The sequence below is a fragment of the Callithrix jacchus genome, chromosome 6 (genome assembly GCF_049354715.1).
Source record: "Callithrix jacchus isolate 240 chromosome 6, calJac240_pri, whole genome shotgun sequence".
Classification (NCBI taxonomy): Eukaryota; Metazoa; Chordata; class Mammalia; order Primates; family Cebidae; genus Callithrix; species Callithrix jacchus.
The window spans coordinates 15,889,253-15,913,457 of NC_133507.1; the positions used below are offsets into that span (position 1 = coordinate 15,889,253).

The 24,205-nt window shown below is 40.2% G+C and overlaps 1 protein-coding gene across 1 annotated transcript in view; it reads left to right on the plus strand.

Moving 5' to 3' along the window:
• Positions 1-24,205, plus strand: part of AGBL1 (AGBL carboxypeptidase 1) — a 798,761-nt gene that overhangs the window by 400,544 nt on the left and 374,012 nt on the right. The window contains exon 19 of the mRNA XM_035303747.3: positions 6,791-6,920. Within this exon, the coding sequence (XP_035159638.3) occupies positions 6,791-6,920 (130 nt within the window). The remainder of the gene's footprint in view (positions 1-6,790; positions 6,921-24,205) is intronic.

The following is a 24,205-nucleotide window of genomic DNA, read 5'->3' on the forward strand; positions in this document are numbered from 1 at the left end:
ATGTAGCTTTTCCATCTTTGCAGCTAAGAGGAGTAGTCACTTATGCCTGAGTCTGGCTTAGTGAAACAACAGGGCAGAAGGAACAACCAGATATGTGTTTCTCTCAGGTGAACAGAGGAAGGGCTTTGAGTTCTGCCTCCTTTGTCCGCAAGGAATCTCCTTGTGAGCAGGTATGTAGCTTTGCTGTCTTTGTAGCTGTCTTATATGGGAATAAAATGAGAGGCAGGTTGTGCAGTTCCAGTTTGACTTTTCCCTTTCACTGAGTGATCTTGGAGTCCCAAGATTTATTTTTCTTTCGCAGTCTGACGACATGGCTTTAGAAACTTCCACCTTAGAGGGCTGTTTCATAGGGAGTAATATTTCTTTTTATTGAGTCGGTTGTATGTGGCGACAATGGCTGTGTAGAAATGTGAATTAACTTATCACATGTTCTTGATTGATCCAAGAGAAGCAGTAGGGCCTCTCTCTATATTTGCAGTCTGAGTCATCCCTTAATCTGGTCTGAGCTGATTTCAGCCGAAGTTGTCTGTGATCTTTAAAATTGTCCCATTGAGTATCTGAATGATATTATGAAATCAGACTTGTGAAAATAACTTAGAACTGTAAACCACGTTTTAATCTTCTCTATTGGTGTTCAAATTAAAACATCTAAGAGACTAATGCAACAGTGGGAAAAATGGGGTGGGCAAGTCTGTAAGTGCGGGTGTCTCCAAGCTTTTGGAGCCATCTCTGCTCCAGATGAGATGCCAGAAATTCTAAATGTGTTTTCTAGTTCCTGTTTTCTAGTTGTAAGAGGATTTACTGCATGGTGGCAGTAAATCCCTTTATAAAGTAATAATTCCTTTGTAAATGTTAATTTTCTTCCTTTCCTTAAAGTGTAGTGGAAAACACTGCTTCTTTCACTTTAATGTGCTCACACATTCCATTAGGATCTTGTTAAAATGCAGACTCAGGGCTGGGACTCGAGTTTCTGTATATCTAACAGGATGCCAGGTAATGCTGCTGCTCCTTCTTTGTGACCACCCTTGGAGGAACAAGGGCATAAAGAACAACTCATTTATGTTTAGGCCTACGCAAGTTCAGATGTTAACTATGGGTAATTTCTTTCACCTACCCAAAGTTCAGATGTTAACTATGGGTAATTTCTTCCTCAAAGATGACATTTGAACCCAGGTCAGTTCTTCTGGCCTATCTTTAAAGACTTTGGCTTTCCCATTTCTGGGTTCTGGGGTGATCATGCTTCTGGTAACCCATCCCTGGGTTCCTGGAGGTATGTAGGAACACCTGTGTTTGATCTCTTATCTTCCCTTGCTCTTTGGGTTATTGATTCTTCTGAGCATTTTACAGGTCAAAAAATATCCTGAACATAATACTATGTCCCTGACAACACTGGTTGTTTTGAGCTTTAGAATAACTGTAGCCTTGAAATGAAGTTGCCTTTTGTTTTTTTTTCTTTTCTCCATCCAGACCATGTTTATTTGGAAAGCTCCGGGTGCAGTGTCTGGCCCATAGTCCCCCATGCTGTTCCGTCATGTTCTTGAAGTTTTCCTGCGTCTCTTTGCCTTCATAGATATTATCCTCCCGTACCCTTGCTGCCTCCAGCACCTAGGATGTGCACTGAATGGCGAAGCTGCTGCCTACATCTCAAACCTGCTGCCTCTTTTTAGGCTCCAGAGCCTGCTGTGTTGCAGGCACCAATATTATCAAGCCTGGCATCATTTGTTCAGTCTGATGAACTCTACCCCTCTGTCTTTTAGTTACGGACTGATGGGTGAATTTGGAATCCTTTTGTATTCTGACAGTAGCACTATAGATTCCTTTTTAAACATTGGCTCACTTTGCCTCTTTCTGTGCTTGTGGTCTTTGCTTTGCTTTAGGAGTCCTGGTAGTTCAGCATCTGGTTGTTAAAGCCCTTGGTTATATTACTTGTTTACCAACCTCTGCATGATCCCTGTTCTCAGCAGAGAAACAAGATCCACGATTAATGTTAAAAGAATGATTTGTAGTGACATCACTGTTTCTTAGACTGTCCAGCCTTTATGGTTCTATTTTACTCAGAATTGAGCAGCTGATGGTCTCCATTCAGTGACCTTTAGTTAGGACTAGTGCTGCTGATTGGCTCTTCGATAATTTCAGTTGAGATGCATTTGTTTGGTCATAAAATGACCATATTTTCTGGAGATCAGACGCTTTTTTCTCTTTTATTAAGGAAAAAAGATCTGCCCCACAGAAACCTCAGTTTTAAGGATTAGGGCTTTTCCAGACGTTGGCTGCAAATGCCTGAAAAGAACAGGAATATAATGCACGTGGGAAACAATCAAGGTAAACAGAGGAAGTGACGACACCTGAGCCTAGAGGAGTGAAAGTCCCACCTGAAAACATTCCGTCAGCACAAAATAATTCAGCCTAGTTCTAGCCAAGTATTCTAGCTTTGCACCACCTTCTAAAATTAAGGATCTAGACAAGGGTATCACGTCTCTGGTTTGCGTTTGCTGAGAGAGTTACTGGGATGCAGGCATTTCAAAGTTAAACATGCAACATTCCTAGACAAACTGAATATCTGAGCACCCTAGATCTAGCATATTGAGTGCATATAAAACTTTGTCTTAAACTAGTCTGTATTTAAACTAAAGCTTTTTAAAATGAGAAGGACTGGTCAGATCAAATGTCTTTATCTGTGAAAAACAAAATGAAGTGGATAATTTTTTTTTTTTTTTTTTTTTGAGATGGAGTTTCGCTCTTGTTACCCAGGCTGGAGTGCAATGGCACGATCTCAGCTCACTGCAACCTCCGCCTCCTGGGCTCAGGCAATTCTCCTGCCTCAGCCTCCTGAGTAGCTGGGATTACAGGCACGCGCCACCATGCCCAGCTAATTTTTCTGTATTCTTAGTAGAGACAGACAGGGTTTCACCATGTTGAGCAGGATGGTCTCAATCTCTTGACCTTGTGATCCACCTGCCTCGGCCTCCCAAAGGGCTGGGATTACAGGCTTGAGCCACCGCGCCCAGCCAGAAGTAGATAATTTTTTCCTGTAACTTTGCAGTTTTCAGTGGAGGGAAAAATAACATCATCCTTCAATATTTGCAGATTGGTTCCAGGACACCTTCCCCACACCCACCACCAGGGATACCAAAATTCGTGGATGCAAAGGTTCCTTATTTAAAATGGCTTAGTACAGTTGGCCTTCCATATTCGTGGATATAGAGGACCAACTGTAGCGATAATCACCATTTCATGATTCTTGTAAAGAAAGAAGAACTTCAAACTATTTGAGAAGGGGACCGCTTTTCAGAAATTATAGGCACTGAATTTATTGCCAGCCAGTCATAGCTGTCCATCTGCTAATTCTCTCCCCTTAGAAGAAGCAGCTGTCATTTCAGAAATGCTACAGTAGATAATAAGATGGGGTGCATTTCATCTTCAAATGCTTAAAACAAATCCCTGGGAAGAGCAGCAACAGTTCCTCTAACTGCACAGATCTCTGATATTATTAACACAAAATGCCAACTGGATTCAGAGATTGGAAGCAAATGGATTTGCTTTAAAAGGAAAAGCACTCAAGTTAGGTGTTGTATATATTATAATAACCTGCAGTTGCTTAGATATAGGGACTGCCAAAGCCTTAGGCACACACAGAGATACTCTCCAAATCATAACCCCCATAGAGCTTTGAAGACAAATACAATTATGTAGGCTCACCAAATCCACACAACGTATGTACACAAATGGAATGATTCATTGCCTCTACTGCTCTAAAACAGAAAACAAACAGACCAAATTTTCCCCCAAATAAGAGCTTTCTTAACTTCTGTGTGTCTCACATTGGCCTAATTTCTCTCCGAATCTATATATGTAGATGATCTTTGATACGGTCCTCCTTGGTGCACCCTTTAACAGCCCAAATTTCAATCAGCAGTTTCTACTGATTATTCCTTTGCATTTTTTCTTCGCTACATTCTTTTCTGCTCAGCCTACTGTCTCTACCCTTGGGTGTGTTCAAGTCAACTGATACTTAAAACTGTCTAAAGCCTCTTGGCTGGAGTCCCTAGTCAAGCCACTTCTCCCTTCCATCCACCTTTCATATAGCAGCCTAACTGTTCATCAAAAGAAAAAAGATATTAGGATGAGGTAAGGAACAAATGAATGTGGTCAAAGTTGTGCTTTGGTCTAAGTGCATCCCAGAGCATTTGAGAGGTGGATGAAGGTGTAGACATGCATATAGATGTGGATATAGTCATGGACACAGACATAGGCAGAGATGGAAGCATATGATATTTCTCTCTAGGGATATCTAAAAAAGGCATCTCATTCGAGCCTCAAAATAAACCTGAGGGGAGGCTTGCTTATTTATTTCACATATGAGAATGTTGACTCTCAAAGAGGTTTCAAATCCTATATCCGGTGGCAGCTGGGAGTTGGAACTAAGTCTGCTTATTCAAACTTGGGCTTCTTCTGGCTGCAGCACAAAACTTTATTTTTTTCTATTCTTGGGAATTGTGATCTAAAATAATATTTGTGTAAAGGGGTAATGCATGCGCCTTCTCTATGTAGATGTTGCCCCTGAACTTGGTTTCCATGGAGCATGGGGAAAGAAGATGTAGAGAGAGCTGATACAGAATTGCTGGCTGCTGGACCCATGTCATGCTTGCATTTTCATTTACACAAACAGAAAAACAGAAATACTTTTAAAGGGCCTCAACTAATTTCATCACAGTCGATGTTACAAAGGAAAAAACAAATCTCCAGTGCTGATGAGAATCCAGGTCAAGGCAAGGAGAAATCACAGAGCCGTCAAAGAGCATTCTGGGGCTCTGGGATGCTGTGCTTGCAAGTGCCTTGATTTGAGAAAAGAAATTCATTTAAACACAGCAAATGTGCTCGGGAGCAAGTCTGGGCTGCCTTGTTCCTTTCTGTTGCTGTTGGCATTGAAAATCTACTTCATATTTTAACTTCATCCTTGGTCACCAGGCAGAACTGATAAACTCTATTTCTAGATGTCATTGCTATTAAAAAGAGAAAGGGAGAAAAAAAAGCAGGCAAAGACCAAAAAAGCCAGAGAGGTACATGCACAAGACCTACCATTTATTAAGCCAAAATATTTTAATGGAGAAATCAGGATAAGTGATTAAATATTTTCAGTTTCCAGTAAGTTGTAAGAGGGTCTGACAGGCAGCAGGAAGCTAATATTTAAAGATAATTTCAGGAACATGGAAATGAATAAGTGGTAGAAGGAGAAGGCTGAACCTTCTTTTTAGCTCTAATGTTGATTGAAAACAGTGCATTTGAAACAAAATGAAACAGAAATCATATCTGATTGTATGTATAAATGCTGGTGAATTTATTACTTCTAAATTATCTACCCAATAACCTGGCGGAGTTACTATATTAGAGTTTTGATGGTGACCAAGAGACTGCCACTGTCCCTGCCCCTGGGAAGCTCCTAGTTTAATCAGGAAGTAAGAGAAATGACAATAAAAATGCATCCAAAGTGGTTTTATAAGGGACTCTGATGAAGAGGGCCTCAGGATGTTATTGTAGGAAATGGGAGATGGATGCAATAGCCTGGAAAGTCACAGAAAGTTCCCCTGCAGATTGATGCCCTAAAAGTTGAAGAGATGGGAGAGTCCCAGTAAAGACCTATGTATGACAAGCTAGAATGGGCGATGTATTGTGTATTGGTTTCTTAGGGCTGTTATAGCACACTACCATAAATTGTGTCGCTTAAAACAACGGAAACTCATATCACATTTCTGGAGGCCATAGGTCGAGTGAAAACCATTAGCGATTCCATAGAGTTTGGGTGCAGAAGGACAAAGGCATAGGGCTTGGGAGGAGAGGGGGTGCTGGAGGTGATGGAGACGACGTGCTGATCCTCCAGATCTGTGGTACTTAGCTCACTGACCCTACTGAGTAACTGACACCTTAGCAGGACTGCTGGGAACATCTCCTGTGCAGGGGCTGCCCTTGGGAATCTCTGGTGGTTGCGGGTTTTTAGGATCACGCCGCCTGACAACTCAGCATCTCAGTTTCCTCACTGTCAATGGCAGTCAGTCCTCTCACTACCAGCTGGGTCACTTTTGTAAAGTAACTTGGTACTTTCCAATATGAACATCATCCCAAATGAGGGAATATATGATTTTTGAGCTCATTCTTGCTCTAATTCACCATGATGATATATTTGAAAAAGGTACTCTGATTCACTTGGTAAATGTCAAACAGTGCAAGAGAAGAAAGAGAATAAGGCTTAGAAACAAATAAACCTGGGGGGAAAGCCTAGCTCTTTCTTATGGCCTAGATCTCCAGCCAGTTATTTAATCGTTTCTAAGCCTCATTCTCTTCATTGAGGTGCTCTAATATATACCTTGCAGAGTAATTGAGCCAGCTGGAAATATCATATGTAACATACTCAGTATCATAGATTGAATGTGACTTAATTATCTATAGAACTGAAGAACCCATAATCTAGAGAAATTTATTAAATTTATTCCCCATGGATGTATATAGTTGGGAGCTACATTTTCCAACTTTGTCTTAAAACTCTGTTAATAGTAAGTCATTAGTAAGTCAAATATGGTTTCTGGTTCCTTTTGGGGTTGTGAATAATTGTGACGCTTTGGAGCTTAAATGACAGATCTACAGCTTTCGGGACATCTGAAATTGATGCCAATTGGGCAGAAACCAGAGGAAAGTTTTGAATTCATTAGTTTAATTGTTTATCTTGCAGAGCTTTATTTTTTCAAGTTATTTTCTCCTGAATGTGTATTTATTTGCTTATTGTCTCTTCCTGTAGCCACAGATGCTCGCTGAGTGGGGAAGATTTGAACAGACAATGGCTTTCTCCCAGTGCCCATCTGCAGCCAACCATTTACCATGCCAAAGGACTCCTCTACCACCTGAGCAGCATTGGCCGGAGTCCCGTGGTGAGTCACTTCCTTCTGCCTCCAGCTCCCTGGCTGCTTCCTTCTACCTTCCAGGAAGCAGATTATATTCTGTCAATGCAAGAATAGACAAAGACCAAAGACCTATGTATGACAAAATAGAATGGGGGATGCCTTTTGTATTGGCTTCCTGGGCCACCGTAGCGAACTGCCAACAACTGGGTAGCTTTGGTAAGCAACAGAAACTTATCTCACATTTCTGAAGGTGTAAGTCTGGGATCAGGGTGTTGGCAGGATCAGGCTCACTCCGATGGCTCTAAGGAAAAATCCTTCTTTGTCTGTTCCAGCTTCTGGTGGTTGCTAGCAATCTTTAGCATTCCCAGGCTCATGGCAGATAACTCTCATCTTTGCTTCTGTCTCCTCAAGTCCATCTGCCCTCTATGTCCAAGTTGCCTTGTTCTAGTAAGGATTTCACTGTACTGGGGCTTGCCCTAATTAAGTATGGCCTCATCGTAGATTTATTATGTCTGCAAAACTCTGTTTCTAAATAAGGTCACATTCACAAGTATCAGGGATTAGAGCTCCACTACATCTTTTGGGGGAACACAATTCACCCCACAACAAGGGCAAACCTCCAGTGTAGTATTCACTGGTAAAAAAAGAACAAAAAACTGGATAAAAAGTTATATTTTGTCCCATATTCTGAGTCTTTGTTTCTCTGGTATTTCAGTTATTGGATAAGAAAGAAAATGCATATACCTATTAAATAGTATTTGGAACAAAATCCTCTAGGTGTTTATGTTCAACTAACACTTACTATATTCCAAATATTATTCTGGCACTGTCCCAGGGATTTTTCTATCTAGGCTGTTCCTGAGCCTCTAGTACTATACAATTGATTTAAAAAACAGACTATTTGAAACCAGAGAACTTGGCTCAAGATAATAAAGAGAAAATGGCAGCCAAGTAAGCATATGAAAATGCTCGTTTATTAACTACAAACTGTGAACATACCTGTCCACAAATGTGTAGGGGGACATATGTCCAAATTTAGAGTCCTTACCTAACAAACTTAAAATAAAGTGAAGAAGCTCACATACTGGCCAAATAAATTAATCATCTCTACCCTTAACCACTTCTTGAACATCTATGTGACAAAAAGGTGGTGAATTCAGTGAATATTTATTTTTAAAATGAATGAATATATAATGTAGAATCTTATTTAAATCTCAAAAGAGATGAACAAGCAAACTGATTTCAATGAGATCACCCAGAAGTGTATGCCAGAGTGGGGATTCAATTCTGGTATGTTTTTCTACCTGCAGCATAGCTTCTCCTCATTATGTACTGTTGAAAGAGTGTGTTGGGGAGCCCCATGACTCTTCTGAGGCTCGGTGATTCCCTGGAAGGACTCACAGAACTCAGAATAGCAGTTATATTCATAATTACAGTTTATTACATTGAGAAGATACAGATAAAATCAGCAAAGGTAAAAGTCATTCTTGACAGAGTGTAGGAGAGACAAGGCACAAATTTCTAAGTATCCTTGCTCAGTGGAGATAGACGGATAATGCTTGACTCTCTAGCAACAATATCCATTGCCAACCAGGAAACCTAGCTCTGGTGTCCAGGATTTTTATTGGGCAGTCAGTTACATAGCCATCAAATATCCCACAAGACTGATCTTAATTACTCAGTCTCCCATGTCTCCAGAGGTCAAATTGATATCTCATGGTCTGAAAGCCCCACCATAAGTCACATTATTAGCATCAACCATCTGGCATGGCCCAAGTCCCAAGGTAAAGAAAGATCTGTTATCCAGCAGAATATTCTAAGATTGTGAAGTTTATTTCCCATGAGTCATTCAAGAGACAGAACTTATTTTAGAGTGTGCAGGATTTGAACCCTCTGGGCTTGCTGAGTTAATCCTTTTTTGCCTAGAAAGCAAAGTGCATTATTTTCTCTTAAGAACTCTCATTCTGGAAGCTCTAGCCAGAGCAATCAGGCAAGAGAAAGAAATAAAGGGCATCCAAATTGGAAAAAATGAAATCAAATTATTTCTGTTTGCTAATGATATTATCATATACCTAGGAAACCTTAAAGACTCTCTCAAAAGACTCCTACATTTGATAAATGAATTCAATAAAGTCTCAGGTTACAAAATCAACGTACACAAATCAATAGCACTGCTGTATGTCAATAACAACCAACTGAGAATAAAATCAAGAATTCAATTTTATTAACAATAGCTACAAAAAGAACAAAATAGGAATATATTTAACCAAGGAGGTAAAAGATCACTATAATGAGAACCACAAAACACTGATGAAAGAAATCAGAGCTGACACAGACTAATAGAAAAATATCCCTTGCTCATGGATAGGAAGAATCAATATTTTGAAAATCACCATATTGCCCAAAGCAATCTACAGATTCAGTGCAATACCTTTCAAAATACCAACAACATTTTTTCACAGAATTAGAAAAAACACACTTTGGGAGGCCGAGGCGGGTGGATCACGAGGTCAAGAGATCGAGACCATCCTGGTCAACATGGTGAAACCCCATCTCTACTAAAAATACAAAAAATTAGCTGGGCATGGTGATGCGTGCCTGTAATCCCAGCTACTCAGGAGGCTGAGGCAGGAGAATTGCCTGAACCCAGGAGGCGGAGGTTGCGGTGAGCCAAGATCGCGCCATTGCACTCCAGCCTGGGTAACAAGAGCGAAACTCTGTCTCAAAAAAATGAAAAACAAAAAACAGAATTAGAAAAAACAATCCTAAAATTTATATGGAACCGAAAAATAGCTGAAAAATCCTTAGTGGAAAAAGAGCAAATCTGGAGGCCTCACATTATTGAACTTCAAGTTATACTACCAGTCGATAGTTACCAAATCAGCGTGGCACTGGCATAAAAGTAGGCACTTAGACCAAGGAACAGAATATGGAACAGAATGTAGTAGAAAAGAATACATACTCTGTTCAGTCAATGATGCTGGGAAGATTGGATAGCCGCATACAGAAGAACAAATTCGGATCCCTATCTCTCACCATATACAAAAATTAACTTGAGGTGGATTAAAGACTTAAATCTAAGATCCGAATCTGTAAAAATTCTCAAAGAAAAACTCTTCTGGATATAGGCATAGGCAAATAATTTATGGGGAAGACTCCAAAAGCAAATGCAACAAAAACAAAAATAAATAAATGGGACCTAATTAAAGTAAGTACCTTTTGCATGACCAAAGAAATCACAGAGTGAATAGACAGCCTACAGAATGGGAGAAAGTATTTGCAAACTATACATCTGACAAGAGACTAATATCCACAATCTACAAGGAACTCAAACAAATCAGTAAGACAAATCCAAATACTGTCATTAAAATGTGGGTAAATGACATGAGCAAATATTTCTCAAAAGAAGATATATGAGTGATAAAGAAACATGAAAAAACGGTCAACATCATTAATCATCAGGGATAGGTAAATTAAAACCACAGTGAGATACCACCTTACCCCAGTAAGAATGGCCATTTTTAAAAGTCAAAAAACAACAGATATAGGCATTAATGCAGTGAAAATGGAATACTCATTCACTGTCGATGGGAATGTAAATGAGTACAGCCTCTATGAAAAACAGTATGGTGATTTCTCAAAGAACTAGAAAAAGATCTACCATTTGATCCAGCAATCCCACTACTGGGTATCTACCCCAAGGAAAGCAAAGTTATTGTATTAAAAAGACACCTGCACATGCATGTTTATTGCAGCTTAATTCATAATTGCACAAAGATATGAAATCAACCCAAATCACCATCACCTAATGAGTGGATAAAGAAAATGTGGCATATATAAATATGCACACACATGTGTGTGTGTGTGTGTATATATATTTATACACAGACACACATACACACACACATACATATACCATGGAATACTACTCAATCAAAAAAAGAATGAAATAATATCTTTTGCAGCAACTTGAATGGAACTGGAGGCCATTATCCTAAGTTAAGTAACCCAGGAATGGAATACCACGTGTTCTCATTAAGTGGGATAAGCTATGGGTATACAAAGGCATACAGACCGGTATAGTGGACACTAGAGAAGCAGAAGGGGGTTGGTGGGAGAGGAGTGAAATGAAAAATTACCTATTGGGTACAATGTACACTATTCAGGTGATGGTTACACCTAAAAGAAATTTCACCACTTTAGAATTCATCCGTGTAACCAAAAACAACCAAAGCTATTGAAACTTTAAAAAAATTAAAAATGAGAATACTGGTTCTATGCTGCTGAAAATGTACAATGTTTTCATTCTGACCTTCTCCCTCCTCCAATCTTAGAAGGCACTGCAATCTCTGCAGTCTACCCTCTGGAAGCAAGCACATGACCTGCATAGCAGGGCATCAATCTCATGATTAAAATTTGAAAAAAAAAAATTGTGTTTCTCTGAGTAGGAAGCTTTAGTCTCTAAGAGGAAAGACAGAGAGAGAGAGAGACTTAAAAGGGAGAATTCTCTACATAATACACATTTAAACACGCATACATTCAATCCACTACAAAACAGAATTCCTCTCTGCTCTGACAACCTCTAATTGAAGAGCAGAACATTTATTTTAAAGCATGACAGGTGAAAGCCTTGTTTAAAAATATAAATAAACATTAATTAGCTATAAACATGACAGTCACAGACGTGTCTCCTGCTGGGACCATCTGAGAGGTGGGTGAGAAACAGCTGAGCACTAAATGCTGTTCACAGCTCTCTAATGGGCTCAACATCACCTTTTAGTTACCTAGGAGGCTATGTTTAATGAGTCTCCTGTTGGTAGCAGAAACGCTGCCACTCACTCAGCACTCAGGCCTGTCCTGTACTGGGAAGATTTCCACTGTGATGAGATTAGCTGTGACTCTGCCCAACTTCAGGCTCTTATGAAAATGTTTTCTGAAGCACTGGGAAGTCACGTTATGGTGGCTAGGAAGTTCCACCTGTCCTAGATACTCTTCAGGCATCTGCCTATTGGTGAGTGGATTAATATGAATTCCCAGGACCAACAAGAATGTGGTACTGTGAGGAAAAGCAGTACTCTGATGGTGCTTAGCATTGCCAAGTGCTTAGCATTGCCGAGTACCATTCAGTTTATAGTGAATATGGCAGTATTCACAAACTGTGTCATTCATCCCCTCATTCATATACCTGTCCATCCACCCACCTAGCCATCCATAATCCATTCATCTGTTCATTCGTCCATCCATCCATCTATTCATCCAATCGGTTCTCCATTTACTCACCCATCCACCCAATGTAGGCAGTCATTCATTTGTTCATTCACTTACATCATACATGTATAATTACGGTGCTAGGTGCCAGGGATACCAATAAAAATTTTCATTAAAGATTATCCTTTTCTTTGAGGAAACCACATTTTACTTTGGTAGAAACTAGCCAGGTCTCCAAGGAAACTGGTGTGGTAGAAAAGAGTAAGCACTGTAACGAAGGCTCATGTGAGCTGTTATAGAAATATAGATGAAGGGTTGAGTTATTTTTTCTCAGTGTTATGGAAAAGTCAGAGATTGGAAGTACCATTTGAACTGGACTTGGATGAAGAAGAGTTTTCCTTGGATTTTATTCTAGTTAGCATGAGAAATATTTTCTCAAAGAATCTGTAGGCCTATCATCTCCTGGGTCTTCTGCCTTGTGAAATTGAAAATCTAGGTGTTTTCTGTGCTTAGGAAGCTTTTCATTTGGTGGGTGGCAGAGATTCATTTGTTATCACATAGACCTTCTTGTGACTCCATTCCCATTTTCTTTAACCCAGGTTTTCTGTCTCTGTTTGTTAGAGAGTCCAGATGTTAGATACAAAAGCCCAGACACAGCAAAGTTTGGTATAACTAAACATTGAAATATTCAGTAACCAAAACCAAAACCAACCAAACAGAAAAAAATGAACTATAATATAGCCAATAACATGGATGAATCTCATAAATATTATATTGAGTGAAAGAAGCTAGACACTAAAGACTACATACTCTATGCTTCTATTTACATAAAATTTAAGATCAGTAAAAGTAATTTATGAAGACATAAATTAGAACAGTTTTTACCTCTGAGGAAGAGCACTGATTGAATAATAGGTGCCAGGAGGGAACTTTATAGCTTAGTGGAGATGTACAGTATCATGATCAGAGTCAGTTACACAAAAGCTCATTGAACTGTATATTCAGGATCTGTGTTTTTCACTCTAGGTACACATTTACCTAAAGACAGAAAATTAAAAATAAAGCAAAGTCACAGAAATTTAAAATGCAATGAGGAGACAAAGGGGGCTCCCTCAAATGAAGCTGACTGGCATACAGGCATGTGAGTCAAGAAGAACAGTTTTGCCAGGACAGAGCAGAAAGGCTGTAGAAGAAGGTCTGTTTAGAAGTCAGAACAGTCCAGCCAGAGAGAAGGCTTATAAGAAGCGAAGTCCAAAGAAGCAGATAAGCTCTATAATCAGCCAGCAGAAGGTATTGAACCAGTTCCCCTTTGTGGAGCTAAAAAGTTCCCCTAAAAGCCAAGAGGCTCATATCCAAGGGGGCAGATGAGGACAGTTGGGGACATCCTTGGGAGTGGAAGAAATCTCTTAGGGAGTCAGGTGGCCAGCCTTCTTCCGAGCTGCCATATTGCAGCTGGCCTGGCCCCTGCACTGTTCAAGTAATTGGGGCTTCAGAATTAGGAGTGGTATTGATTCCTCTCCCCTGGGCTCTCACTATGTGAGTGCATTTTGGTAAAGGGATTTCAGTGCTCTTTGAAGAGCACATTGATTTCCGTTTATAACTCACCCAAACTGGGCTGCCTTCTGCCAGAGGACAGGGTTGGCATATTTTGGTTTTGTCTATCTCTGGGGCCCAGTGGAATATAATCTTTAGTTATTTAAACGATTTTTCTGGTTTTATTTTGTATCTCTGGCATATGTTTTGAATTAATCAGCTTCTTTTAAAAGAATCACAAAAGGGGAGGAAAAAGAGGATGGCTTATTCCTTTCTATTACCCTTGTTGTCAAGGACCTCAAGATATTTTATACATATGATTTGTTTTATTTCCACTTTATTCCTTAGCAGCAGCAGAAGAACAAGTGTTATTTTTGCTTATTTTCATGACTCATGCTAAGGTACCACATCTAGAATTTCTTTTTTGTCTTTTTTTTTTTTTTTTTTTTTTTGCATTTGAGGATATGGTAGGAAAGCAACAAAGAAACTCTCCAGTTCCATAGTCAGGAAGGAGGACAGAATGCCCATAGAGGTCCTCAATGAAAAACATTTCACTTTGTTTCCATATTCTTATATTTGGAATTGTTCCCAAGCTAAAATAAAGACTAAACTAGTCTTTACTATGCCAGAAACCAAGTTTTATGTATATCTTTCCTGGCACAAATAACCTATATCTAATTGAATTGCTTCAGTTTCTTGATAAATGTTAGTTGAAAAGCAAAGGGCATTTTTCCTGTTGCTCTCAATAGTGTCTTTAATGTAATTTCAAAGAGCTGAACATCTGGGATATTCTTAGAGGGAGGACAAGTTAGAATTTTCAAAGAACTCTAAACAAATTTCTTACTTTATTTGTTGCGGGGTGGAATGAGATGAGGAGATGGAGTGGAGGGGAAAATAGGAGGAAACCACTTGGATCATGTTCCCCTTCAGTCTTTCTGAAGGTCCCTCTGCCCAGAGCTGATGGAAATGGGGGAAAGCAAGAAATACATGGAGACGGGGCCAGAGGGACTAGTTTTGCCATTAGGCTGCTCTTTGTGCAGGCCAGAAGTCTTCACAGAGGTTTCCAATAAAGACACAGAAGAGAGCTGTGCATGCCTGAGGAAAACTAATCTGGTAAACACAGGAGCAAGGTAACATTATCATGCCCAAGGGCATTGCATGTAAGGCTTAAAGTTCCCCTCCTGGACAGTGCGGGTTGCCTAGAGCAAAGCACTTTCCATTCTTGGGGCCACGGTAATCAACAGTTCTCAGATAGGAAAGCAGATCAGAAACAGAGGCAAAAACCAAGGCAAATCTCTGTCCAGGAGCTGGGTAGGCATGGTGGCAGGTCAGTATTCAGTTCCCACCCCACCCCAAGGGCTTACCAAGACAACAGAGAAGCTCTGTTACAGGTAAAAAAGACTAGTCTAGATCCCACCTTGTAGTGAAGACAGAGGTCTCAATAACCACCTGCTCGGATTGGGCTTGGCACACCAAATGGATTAATGCTTCTACCTGGAGAACTTCAGTACCTGCAACTGAGTGAGACAGATGACAAAGGCCTGTCAGTCTGATAGGTTGTGGGGACTATATATAAAGGTGACATCCAGGTTGCTGCTTCTCTCCCTTCAACGTCTGAAACTGGGGAAAGGGAACAGATTTAGCGCCTGAAGAATCTGCCAGGAACTCACTGCACAAGGGCCTTCTCAGGGCATTAGGTTTACTGCTCATGGAGGGAGGAGGACTGGCCAGAGACGAAGAGTGGAAAAACACGAGAGCATGACCAGTCACTTTCAAATTGGCTAATTGAGAGTTTTGTTATATCGTTCTTCATCACCTGTCCATCACATGTTTTAAAATGTCTTGTTTGGAAAACTTTTAGAACCATGCTGATGAGAGTTTGAGTTATCACATGTCACGTTTTCATGGGTAGCCATGGCAAGTTGCTTGACCTCCTTTAACTCTAGAAGACATTGAAGCTTGTCTCCATAATTGGATAACATCCTCCGTTTAGGACTTTGTATACCCATTATAGAGGCATATAAAATCTCAGCATGGTGACTGGCGTATGTCAGGCATTCAAGTAAATAATAGACATTAAAATCGTTACCTACCAGAAGGGTATTAGATACAAAACAAAGCTACATATTAGATTGTGTGTTTTGGAGTTGATTTACAGGAGCTCTTTCAATGTAATTAAAATATTTTGGAACGAAGAACATAATAATACCTGATACTGGGATGAGATGGCCAAAAAACTCCACCAGCGTAAAGGGTCCCACTGTGCGCAGTCTCATGAGCAGTTGATTATTGATGCCTTCTGTTGAGTTTCAATGTGAAATTTTTCTCCCCAAAGTAGCCATCGGAGGGGGCCAAGACTGATCTGTAAGTAAAACCTGCTTTTCTAAGGCCATATTGGAACTTTGGCCCCTAATGGCTCAATTTAAGTGAAAGTCTGAGTCTCCCGCTTTGGAAAAGGAAACAGAGCATAAAATCCCCTTTTGGGTGGTTATAGGAATAAATGCTGCACATGACTACTGTGGTGAACCTCAGCTAGAAATGGATGTTGCTGATGACTCGGATGAAGCACTTACTAAAGAGAAAATATGGCTGTCAGTAAAAAGACCAGGAAGTGTGCTCTTGCAAATTGGCCTCTTGGAAGGTAGCTGAGCACATCACCACAACATCATTTCCCTCATAGAGATGTTAACTCCATTTAGGAATTTGGGCTGAATGCCATCTGCACAATATTGTGCACAAACTGGAACCTCCAGGGCTTCAGTGAGCCTCAGTTGGTTTAATTGGACGCATTGCTGTTTTGGGTTTCCATCATATTCTCCAGAATATATCTCCTCTAGGCTGCGGCCTTGCCTTCATTTTCCTGTGGCAATGGTATAAATAATGCAAATGTCTTGATACTGGGAAGCAGGAATGAGACCCAGATGTCAGGAATGGAAAACATAGCAGCTTACATTGGCAAAGCAGAGTGGTAAACACAATCAGGAATAGGTGAGCCCTGGGGAAAAGAGGAATGGCTGAGGGAGAGGTGTTTGAGAGGGAGAGGGTAACCTCTTGAACAAGGGGGGCCTATTAACTTGCAGGGGAACCAGAATGGGACCAAAGAGGGAGGAGATGAGGAAGGCATGTGAGGACCATGGCAGTGTTGTCCTAATCAGTCTCTTTGCTGACCAAGAAATCATGGAACTCATGTTTGCATGAACTAAATTAACCTTGCAATTTAGCTCAGACAAGAATGTGTTGGAAAAGGTCCTAGGGAGATGCATAATCCAATCTACACCATATACTTTCCTGATGAAGAAACTGAGACACAGAGAGGGGAATTGGTTTAGCCAAAGGCCAAAAGTTCAAAACTAAGCGCACTAGCTCAAAGGAAACTAAATAAAACGGCATAAAATATTTAATTCTATGCCTCTTGCCTTTGGGGAAAAGCACAATCATTGCCTATTTATTTAATCTGGAAATCTAGGATTTATTCCTAACCTCTTCCTTTCTTAGCCTCTAAATCCATTTAGTGTCCAACTCCTATAGATTTTACTTTTTCACTCTCATAAAACTTGCTTTCTTTATATAGTTGTGTCTGCTGCCTTAAGCTAGGTCCGTCTCATCTCATTTGCTGGGTTTCAGTCCTTCCCATCTTAACACTTCTGTTCTAACGATCTGATTATCTTGCAGCTTCTTGCTTAAATAGTTTGAAGCCTCCTTCACCACTTTCAAGAAAACGTCTCATCATCCTAGAATGACGTACAAATGCATTAACGATCTGACCACTGCCCATTCTATAGATACCAAATTTATTCTCCTTTCACTCCATCCTCTTATTCCAAATCATTGCAATACCTCAAATCCATGGATCCTTCGCACTCATTTGTCATTTGCTTGGATAGCTCTCACTCAGTAAGGTTCATCGTCTGTATCACCTCCCTTGAGAATCCCAGAAGTACCACAGGGCACACTTCCAAGGTGCTGTTCCCTTAGAGTGTAGTGTGAATGCTGCCCCCTGGAAGTGTGCCACTGTTCTTGAGTTCCCAGAGAACACGGCTTATCTCTTCAGCCCTTCTGTCATGGTAATACAATGACCTATTGGCTTGTAGTATAATCTCAACAAATCAGCTTCTGGATGAGGTAGTATAGAAATGAGACGTGTTTTAAAACCTTGCTTCTGGGTTAGGATAAATTGGGGTTCCAATATTTATTCACATGATGACAATACCAACTTGGGCAAGTTACTTATTTTATCTGAAATTCAGTGTTCTCAGCTGCAAAATGGGCATAATAGCAATTACTTCATCGTGAGGTAATCTAGATTAAGTTTTCAGCATGCTAATGTAGAGTCTTCAATAAATTAACTATTTATCTATCATTATTGTTATGGAGAGCAGCGCTATGTTATATTAACATTTTAGCTTCTCCGGTTACATAGCAGGTACCCAGTAAATACTTTTTGAATCAATTGATTAATAACAAGATAGGGCTATTAAGGCCAGAAGCGATGGCTCATGCCTGTAATCCTAGTACTTTGGGAAGCTGAGGTGGATGAATTGCCTGAGCTCAAGAGTTCAAGACCAGCCTGAGCTAATGGGGAAACCCTGTCTCTACTAAAAATACAAAAAATTAGCTGAGTATGGTGGTAGGCACCTCTAGTCCTGGCTACTCAGAAGGCTAGGCATGATAATTGCTTGGACCCTGGGAGGTGGAGGTTGTGGTGAGTTGAGACTGGGCCATTGCACTCCAGCCTGAATGTGACTCTGTCTAAAAAAAATTAAAATTTTTTTTTTTAAATAGGGCTATTGATTAATCTGTAGTTATTGGATTGGGAACACTTTCTACTTATGTGGTAAAGAATTTTACTGAAAAGAAGTACAAGCATTAAATCTTCCAGTAGAAAAGAAGAAGCTTCCTCAACTTAAATAACTTGATAGTTGCCTTGTAATTGCCCCCTGCAATTTGGAGAAACACATTTCTTAGAATTAACAGGCATTTATTTTTAGGGGTATCATTTGAGCAGCAAGCAGAACAATGTCTCCAACTCCTTCACTCTGAATCTTCTGAGCCTACTAGAGCTCACAGGCTTAGTCATGCTCGTTCCTGCAGGTGAATAGCTCTATAATTTGTCACTTACCTCTTCTTTCAGAGTCTATAAGGATCAGGGGAGGAAGGAAAGCTATTTTTTCCAGTTGAATTTAGCATTTAAGGAGTGCCTATCACCAAGGAGGCATAGCTTCTGGCTTTATTGAGAAATCTGTTGCTAAGACACAGTCTTATTTGTTTGCACACTTTCATAGGAATGGTGAGTATTTATTCACAGAGAGAAACAGATGTAAGAGGTAAAAGTAGATGGAAAATTAATGATAGTAGAAGATTAAACCTGAAACAATTATTTTATGTGTTTGTTTAGACTAGAGGCTTTCAAGCTAAGGTCCTGGGGCTGGGGCATCAGCATCGCCTCGAAACTTGCTAGAAATGTAAATTCTTGTGCTTAACCCAGATGTACTTGAATCACAGAATTGCTAGGGTATGGCTCAGCAGTCTGCTTTTACAAGACTTCCAGGTTATTCTGATGCTTAATATTTGAGACTCAGCTTGGGCAATACAGGGAGGTCCTGTCTCTATAAAAATATTTTTTAAATTAGCCAGATATGGTGTCACTTGCCTGTAGTCCTAGCTACTTGGGAGGCTGAGGCAGGAGGATAGCTTGAGCCCACGATTTCAAGACTGCAGTGAGCCATGATTGCACCACTGCACTCTCAGTCTGGGTGAAAGAGTGAGACTGTGTCTTAGAGAGAGAGAGAGAGAAAGAGAGAGAGAGAGAGACCCACTATTCTAAAGTCTAGAATAGGACATTGTGCAAGCCCCACATATCAGTAGCAATAGTAACTGAGGAGACTAGCTTTCCTCTGCTGGAAAATCCTGTTATAACATTACCTCGGACAGATGCCTTGAAAGAGGATGCTAATATTTTTTTACAGCCCACAACAACTACCTCATGTTGTCTCCTGATCTCCTAAGTAGAACCAAACATCAGCATAATCCTAGAAGATAAGTACATGCTGTTACCCAAAAAGAAATAGCTTGCACACAAAAGAATTACAAGATTTAATGATGTATATCATTAGAAACCTGGCCAACATGTGTAGGAGTATTCCAATAAGGGCAGAACTTCACCAGATTTGGCTGACTTCATTGACATGAGTGTATAATCTAGAGATTCGAAATTGAATTTGTTAGCTTGAGCAGCCAGAAGTGGATCTAACAGCTTTATTGGTTGGTTGAATGAATGTTATGCTCAACAATAGTCTACATTTAGTGAGGTCAAGATGCCAGAGCTTGGCCAGCATAATGTAGGGGAGAGTATGTGAAGTCTCTAGCAGATAAAAATGTATACTGAGTTTATCCTGTCTATGGGAGGGCTCAGAAGACACTCCCTCCATGAAGCAGTGAGAAATATATTAGTGTCTTCATGCTTGACAAACTTTGTAGTTGTTCTCCTTGAAGGCCAGGACTGTAGGAGATGCCACTATTTAGATGGGGTCTTTTTTTTTTTTTTTTTTGAGACAGAGTTCTGCTCTTTTTGCCCAGGCTGGAGTGCAATGACATGATCTTGGCTCTCTACAACCCCCACCTCCCAGGTTCAAGCAGTTCTCCTGCCTTAGCCTCCCAGGTAGCTGGGATTACAGGTGTCAGTCACCACACTGGTTAATTTTTTTTAAATTTTAGTAGAAGCAGGGGTTTCACCATGTTGGCCAGGCTGGTCTCAAACTCCTGACCTCTGGTGATCTGCCTGCCTCAGCCTTCCAAAGTTCTGGGATTACAGGCGTGAGCCACTGTACCCAGTGAGATGGGGTCTTTGATGTCTTGAAGATTATACAATCCCAGAGTAGCAGAGGCCAAGTGATGGTACTTAACCACCAAAGACAAGAGGGACACATCCACCATCACATCTCTCTTTATCCCAGATAATTCTTCTTGTTCTGATATCTACTTTATCTGATAATTAATATAGCTACTTTAGCATTCTTTTGTTTAGTATTTGCATCCTTTTACTTTCAACCTATCTGTGGCTTTATATTTAAAATGCACTTCCTGAAGGCAGAATATATTTGATCCTTCTTATTATCCAATCTGATACTCTTTACCTTTTGAATAGTGTGTTTTGACCATTTACCTTAAGTAAGACTATTGATATGTTTGTGTTGAAATCTACCATTTCACTGTTTTCTATTTTTTTCATGTGTTTTTAGAGCTTCCTATCTTTTCTGCTTTCTTTTATTAATTCAGCATTTTTATGATTCCAATTTATCTCCACTTTTGAATTATTATTTATGCCCCTTAAAAGTATTTTAGTGTTTGCCTTATTGTTTACAATACCTATCTTTAATCAGAGTCTACCTTGAGATAACATACTACTTCATCTAACTATAGGGACCTTATAACACTATTTTTTTCTCACATTTTATAATACGGCTACTATTTAATATATTGCTCCCATTTTGCTTTAGACTGTCAGTTGTGTTTTAGATAAGTCAAGAAAAAAAAGAAAAATATTTTCTTTTACTGTCATGTATTTTATTTCCAATTCTTTTAGTGCTTTGATTCAAAGAGACTGTGATTTTTTTAGACCAAAATGATCTTTGGGCTCCCAGACTTCTACATCAGAAACTGGAGAAGATAGAGGCTTTGCCTTAAAGTGGGCCATATTGTCCAATGCCCTTTTCATGTACGGCCAAGAAAGATACAGGAAAAACAAGTGCCTTCCAAGGAAAGAGTAAATATCTATAGAAAAAATAATACTGGACAGCTCTGACAGGAAGCAGATCCAGGGTCTAATCAACCACTGGCCCTACCCAAAGGATACAGGCATCTCACAATGCCTGCATGAGAGCATTACAGAATTGTTATGAACCAGGGACTGCTATACCCATCTTATTCATCCCTTTGTAACATGAGTGTTACTGGGGATATTGTTTCCTCATTCAACCATTGTAGATAGATGAGCAGAAAACAGGTGACTTGCTTTTTTGTTCATGGATAAGGAGAAGGCGTACATAGGACATAGAAACTGGAAGGGAATTTTGGGCTGAGACTGATACTGTGATGGAATGGACTCCATAGGGGTATCTTCCTTGGGGAATAGGAGAGTGTATTTTGTATGTGGAAGGGAGGGAAACAAATACTTAGACTAGGAGGAGACGTTATTCTGACACTTAGCTTTTGTTCTAAAGCAAACCACAGCAAAACTGAGTGGCTTAAACAAAAGCTATGCATTATTTCTAATGGTTCTAAATAAGAATCATCCAGGTAAACTGGCTGACTCCCCTTCTCTGAGCCAGGTTGGTTAGGACTCGATAGTCTTTTTTTTTTTTTTGGACGGAGTTTCGCTCTTGTTACCCAGGCTGGAGTGCAATGGCATGATCTTGGCTCACCGCAACCTCCGCCTCCTGGGTTCAGGCAATTCTCCCGCCTCAGCCTCCTGAGTAGCTGGGATTACAGGCACGCACCACCGTGCCCAGCTAATTTTTTTGTATTTTTAGTAGAGACGGGGTTTCACCATGTTGACCAGGATGGTCTCAATCTCTTGACCTCATGATCCACCCGCCTCGGCCTCCCAAAGTGCTGGGATTACAGGCCTGAGCCACCGCGCCCGGCCTGGATACTCTTAAGATAGATTCATTCATATGCCTGGTGGTTGGCTTGATATCAGCTAGGTCAGTGGGGATAACTTTGCTAAGAGTCTTATCATCCAGCAGCCTAGCCTGTGTTTGGTCATGTGACAGTTGTTACAAGTTCCCAGGAACAGCAAGACAGCAAACCCCTTAATATGCATCAGCTTGCATCATATTTTCTCATTCCTATTGATCAAAAGATGCTACATGGCTGTATTACTCTGTTCTTATGCTGATAATAAAGACATATGTGAGACTAGGTAATTTATAGAGGAAAGAGGTTTAACTGGCTCACAGTTCCACATGGCTGGGGGGGCCTCCCAATTTTGGTGGAAAGTGAATGAGGGGCAAAGTCCCATCTTACATGGCAGCAGGCAAGAGAGCATATACAAGGGAATTCTTTATAAAACCATCAGGTCTCATAGTATTTATTCACTATCCTGAGAACAGCATGGGAAAGACCTGCCTCCATGATTCAATTGCCTGCACCTGGACCCACCCTTTACATGTAGGGATTATTACAATTCAAGGTGAGATTTGGGTAGGAAGACAGCTAAACCATATCAGTGGATAAGCCCATGTTCAGGAGGTGAAGAAATGTGCTCCATCTATTGATGAAGATAGAACATAGTCTATTGCAAAGGGTAATACATACAAGAAGAGAAACAAGTTGTGGTCATTTTTTAGATTTTACGATTTTTCTCCATTATTAGTATCTTTTCTTATAATAAGGTTTTGCCTCACTGCCCTTTGTCATATGACTTGCAGGGCCTCCCTGTAGGAGTAATATACTTCCCCACACTACTGGTAAAATTGGTTATGTGACTTTCTTTGACTAGTGGACTATAAGAAGATACGATGTTTGCTGTGCCTCAGTAGGAGCTTTAATGGAAATCACCTGGTTCTACTTTGGACAGTTTTTCCCCTCTACCACAAGAGTAGCATGTTTCAAATTAGGGCTTCTTCAGCCTGACTTCTGGAATGGAGGAAACATACAAATGAGAGTCACAGCTGATCTCTAGCATGAATGAAAAGTAAGCCTTTGTTTGATAAGCCAGTGTGTTTCGATGGTTATTCTTTACCACATCAGAACCTAAGGAAAAATGACAATGATTGATTAGCTTCTGTTTTTATATATTTCATCAATTCCTTTTAGATGAATCTTTCCTATTGACTTTTATTTTTTTTAATTTTTTTTAACTTTTAATCAAGTTCAGGGGTACAAGTACAGATTTGTTTCATTGGTAAACTTGTGTCATGAGGCTCAGGTATTAAGTCTAGTACCCATTACTTATATTTCCTGATCCTCTCCCTTCTCCTACTCTCCACCCTCTAAAATTCCCCAGTGCGTGTTTTTCTCCTCTGTGTGTCCATGTGTTCTCATCAAATTGTTTAAAATGCTCATAGATACCTTTTTTTTTTTTTGTAAGCTCGAGTCTCACTCTCTTCCCTGGGCTGGAGTGCGGTGGTACGATCTCAGCTCACTGCAACCTCTGCCTCCATAGTAGCTGGGATTATAGACACCTGCCACCATGCCCAGCTAATTTTTTATATTTTTAGTAGAGATGGTGTTTCACCATGTTAGCCAGGCTGGTCTTGAACTCCTGACCTCATGATCTGCCCATCTCAACCTCCCAGAGTGATGGGATTACAGGTATGAGCCACTGCACCTGACCCACTCATAGATATCTTAAAATGCCCTTGTTCTTATTTTCTTTTCCAGCTTTGGCTTTGTCTCCTCCCCAGTCACAAGTAAATTTATCAAAAGAACGATAAATGATTTGTATCTCTTTATATTCTGTTCACTCTTAAGACCCTTACAATCACCATTCTCCCCTGATAACTCCATCAGTACAATCAATACGACTCTTGCCAAAGTCACCAATGATCCCCACAGGGCTGGTTCTGCTA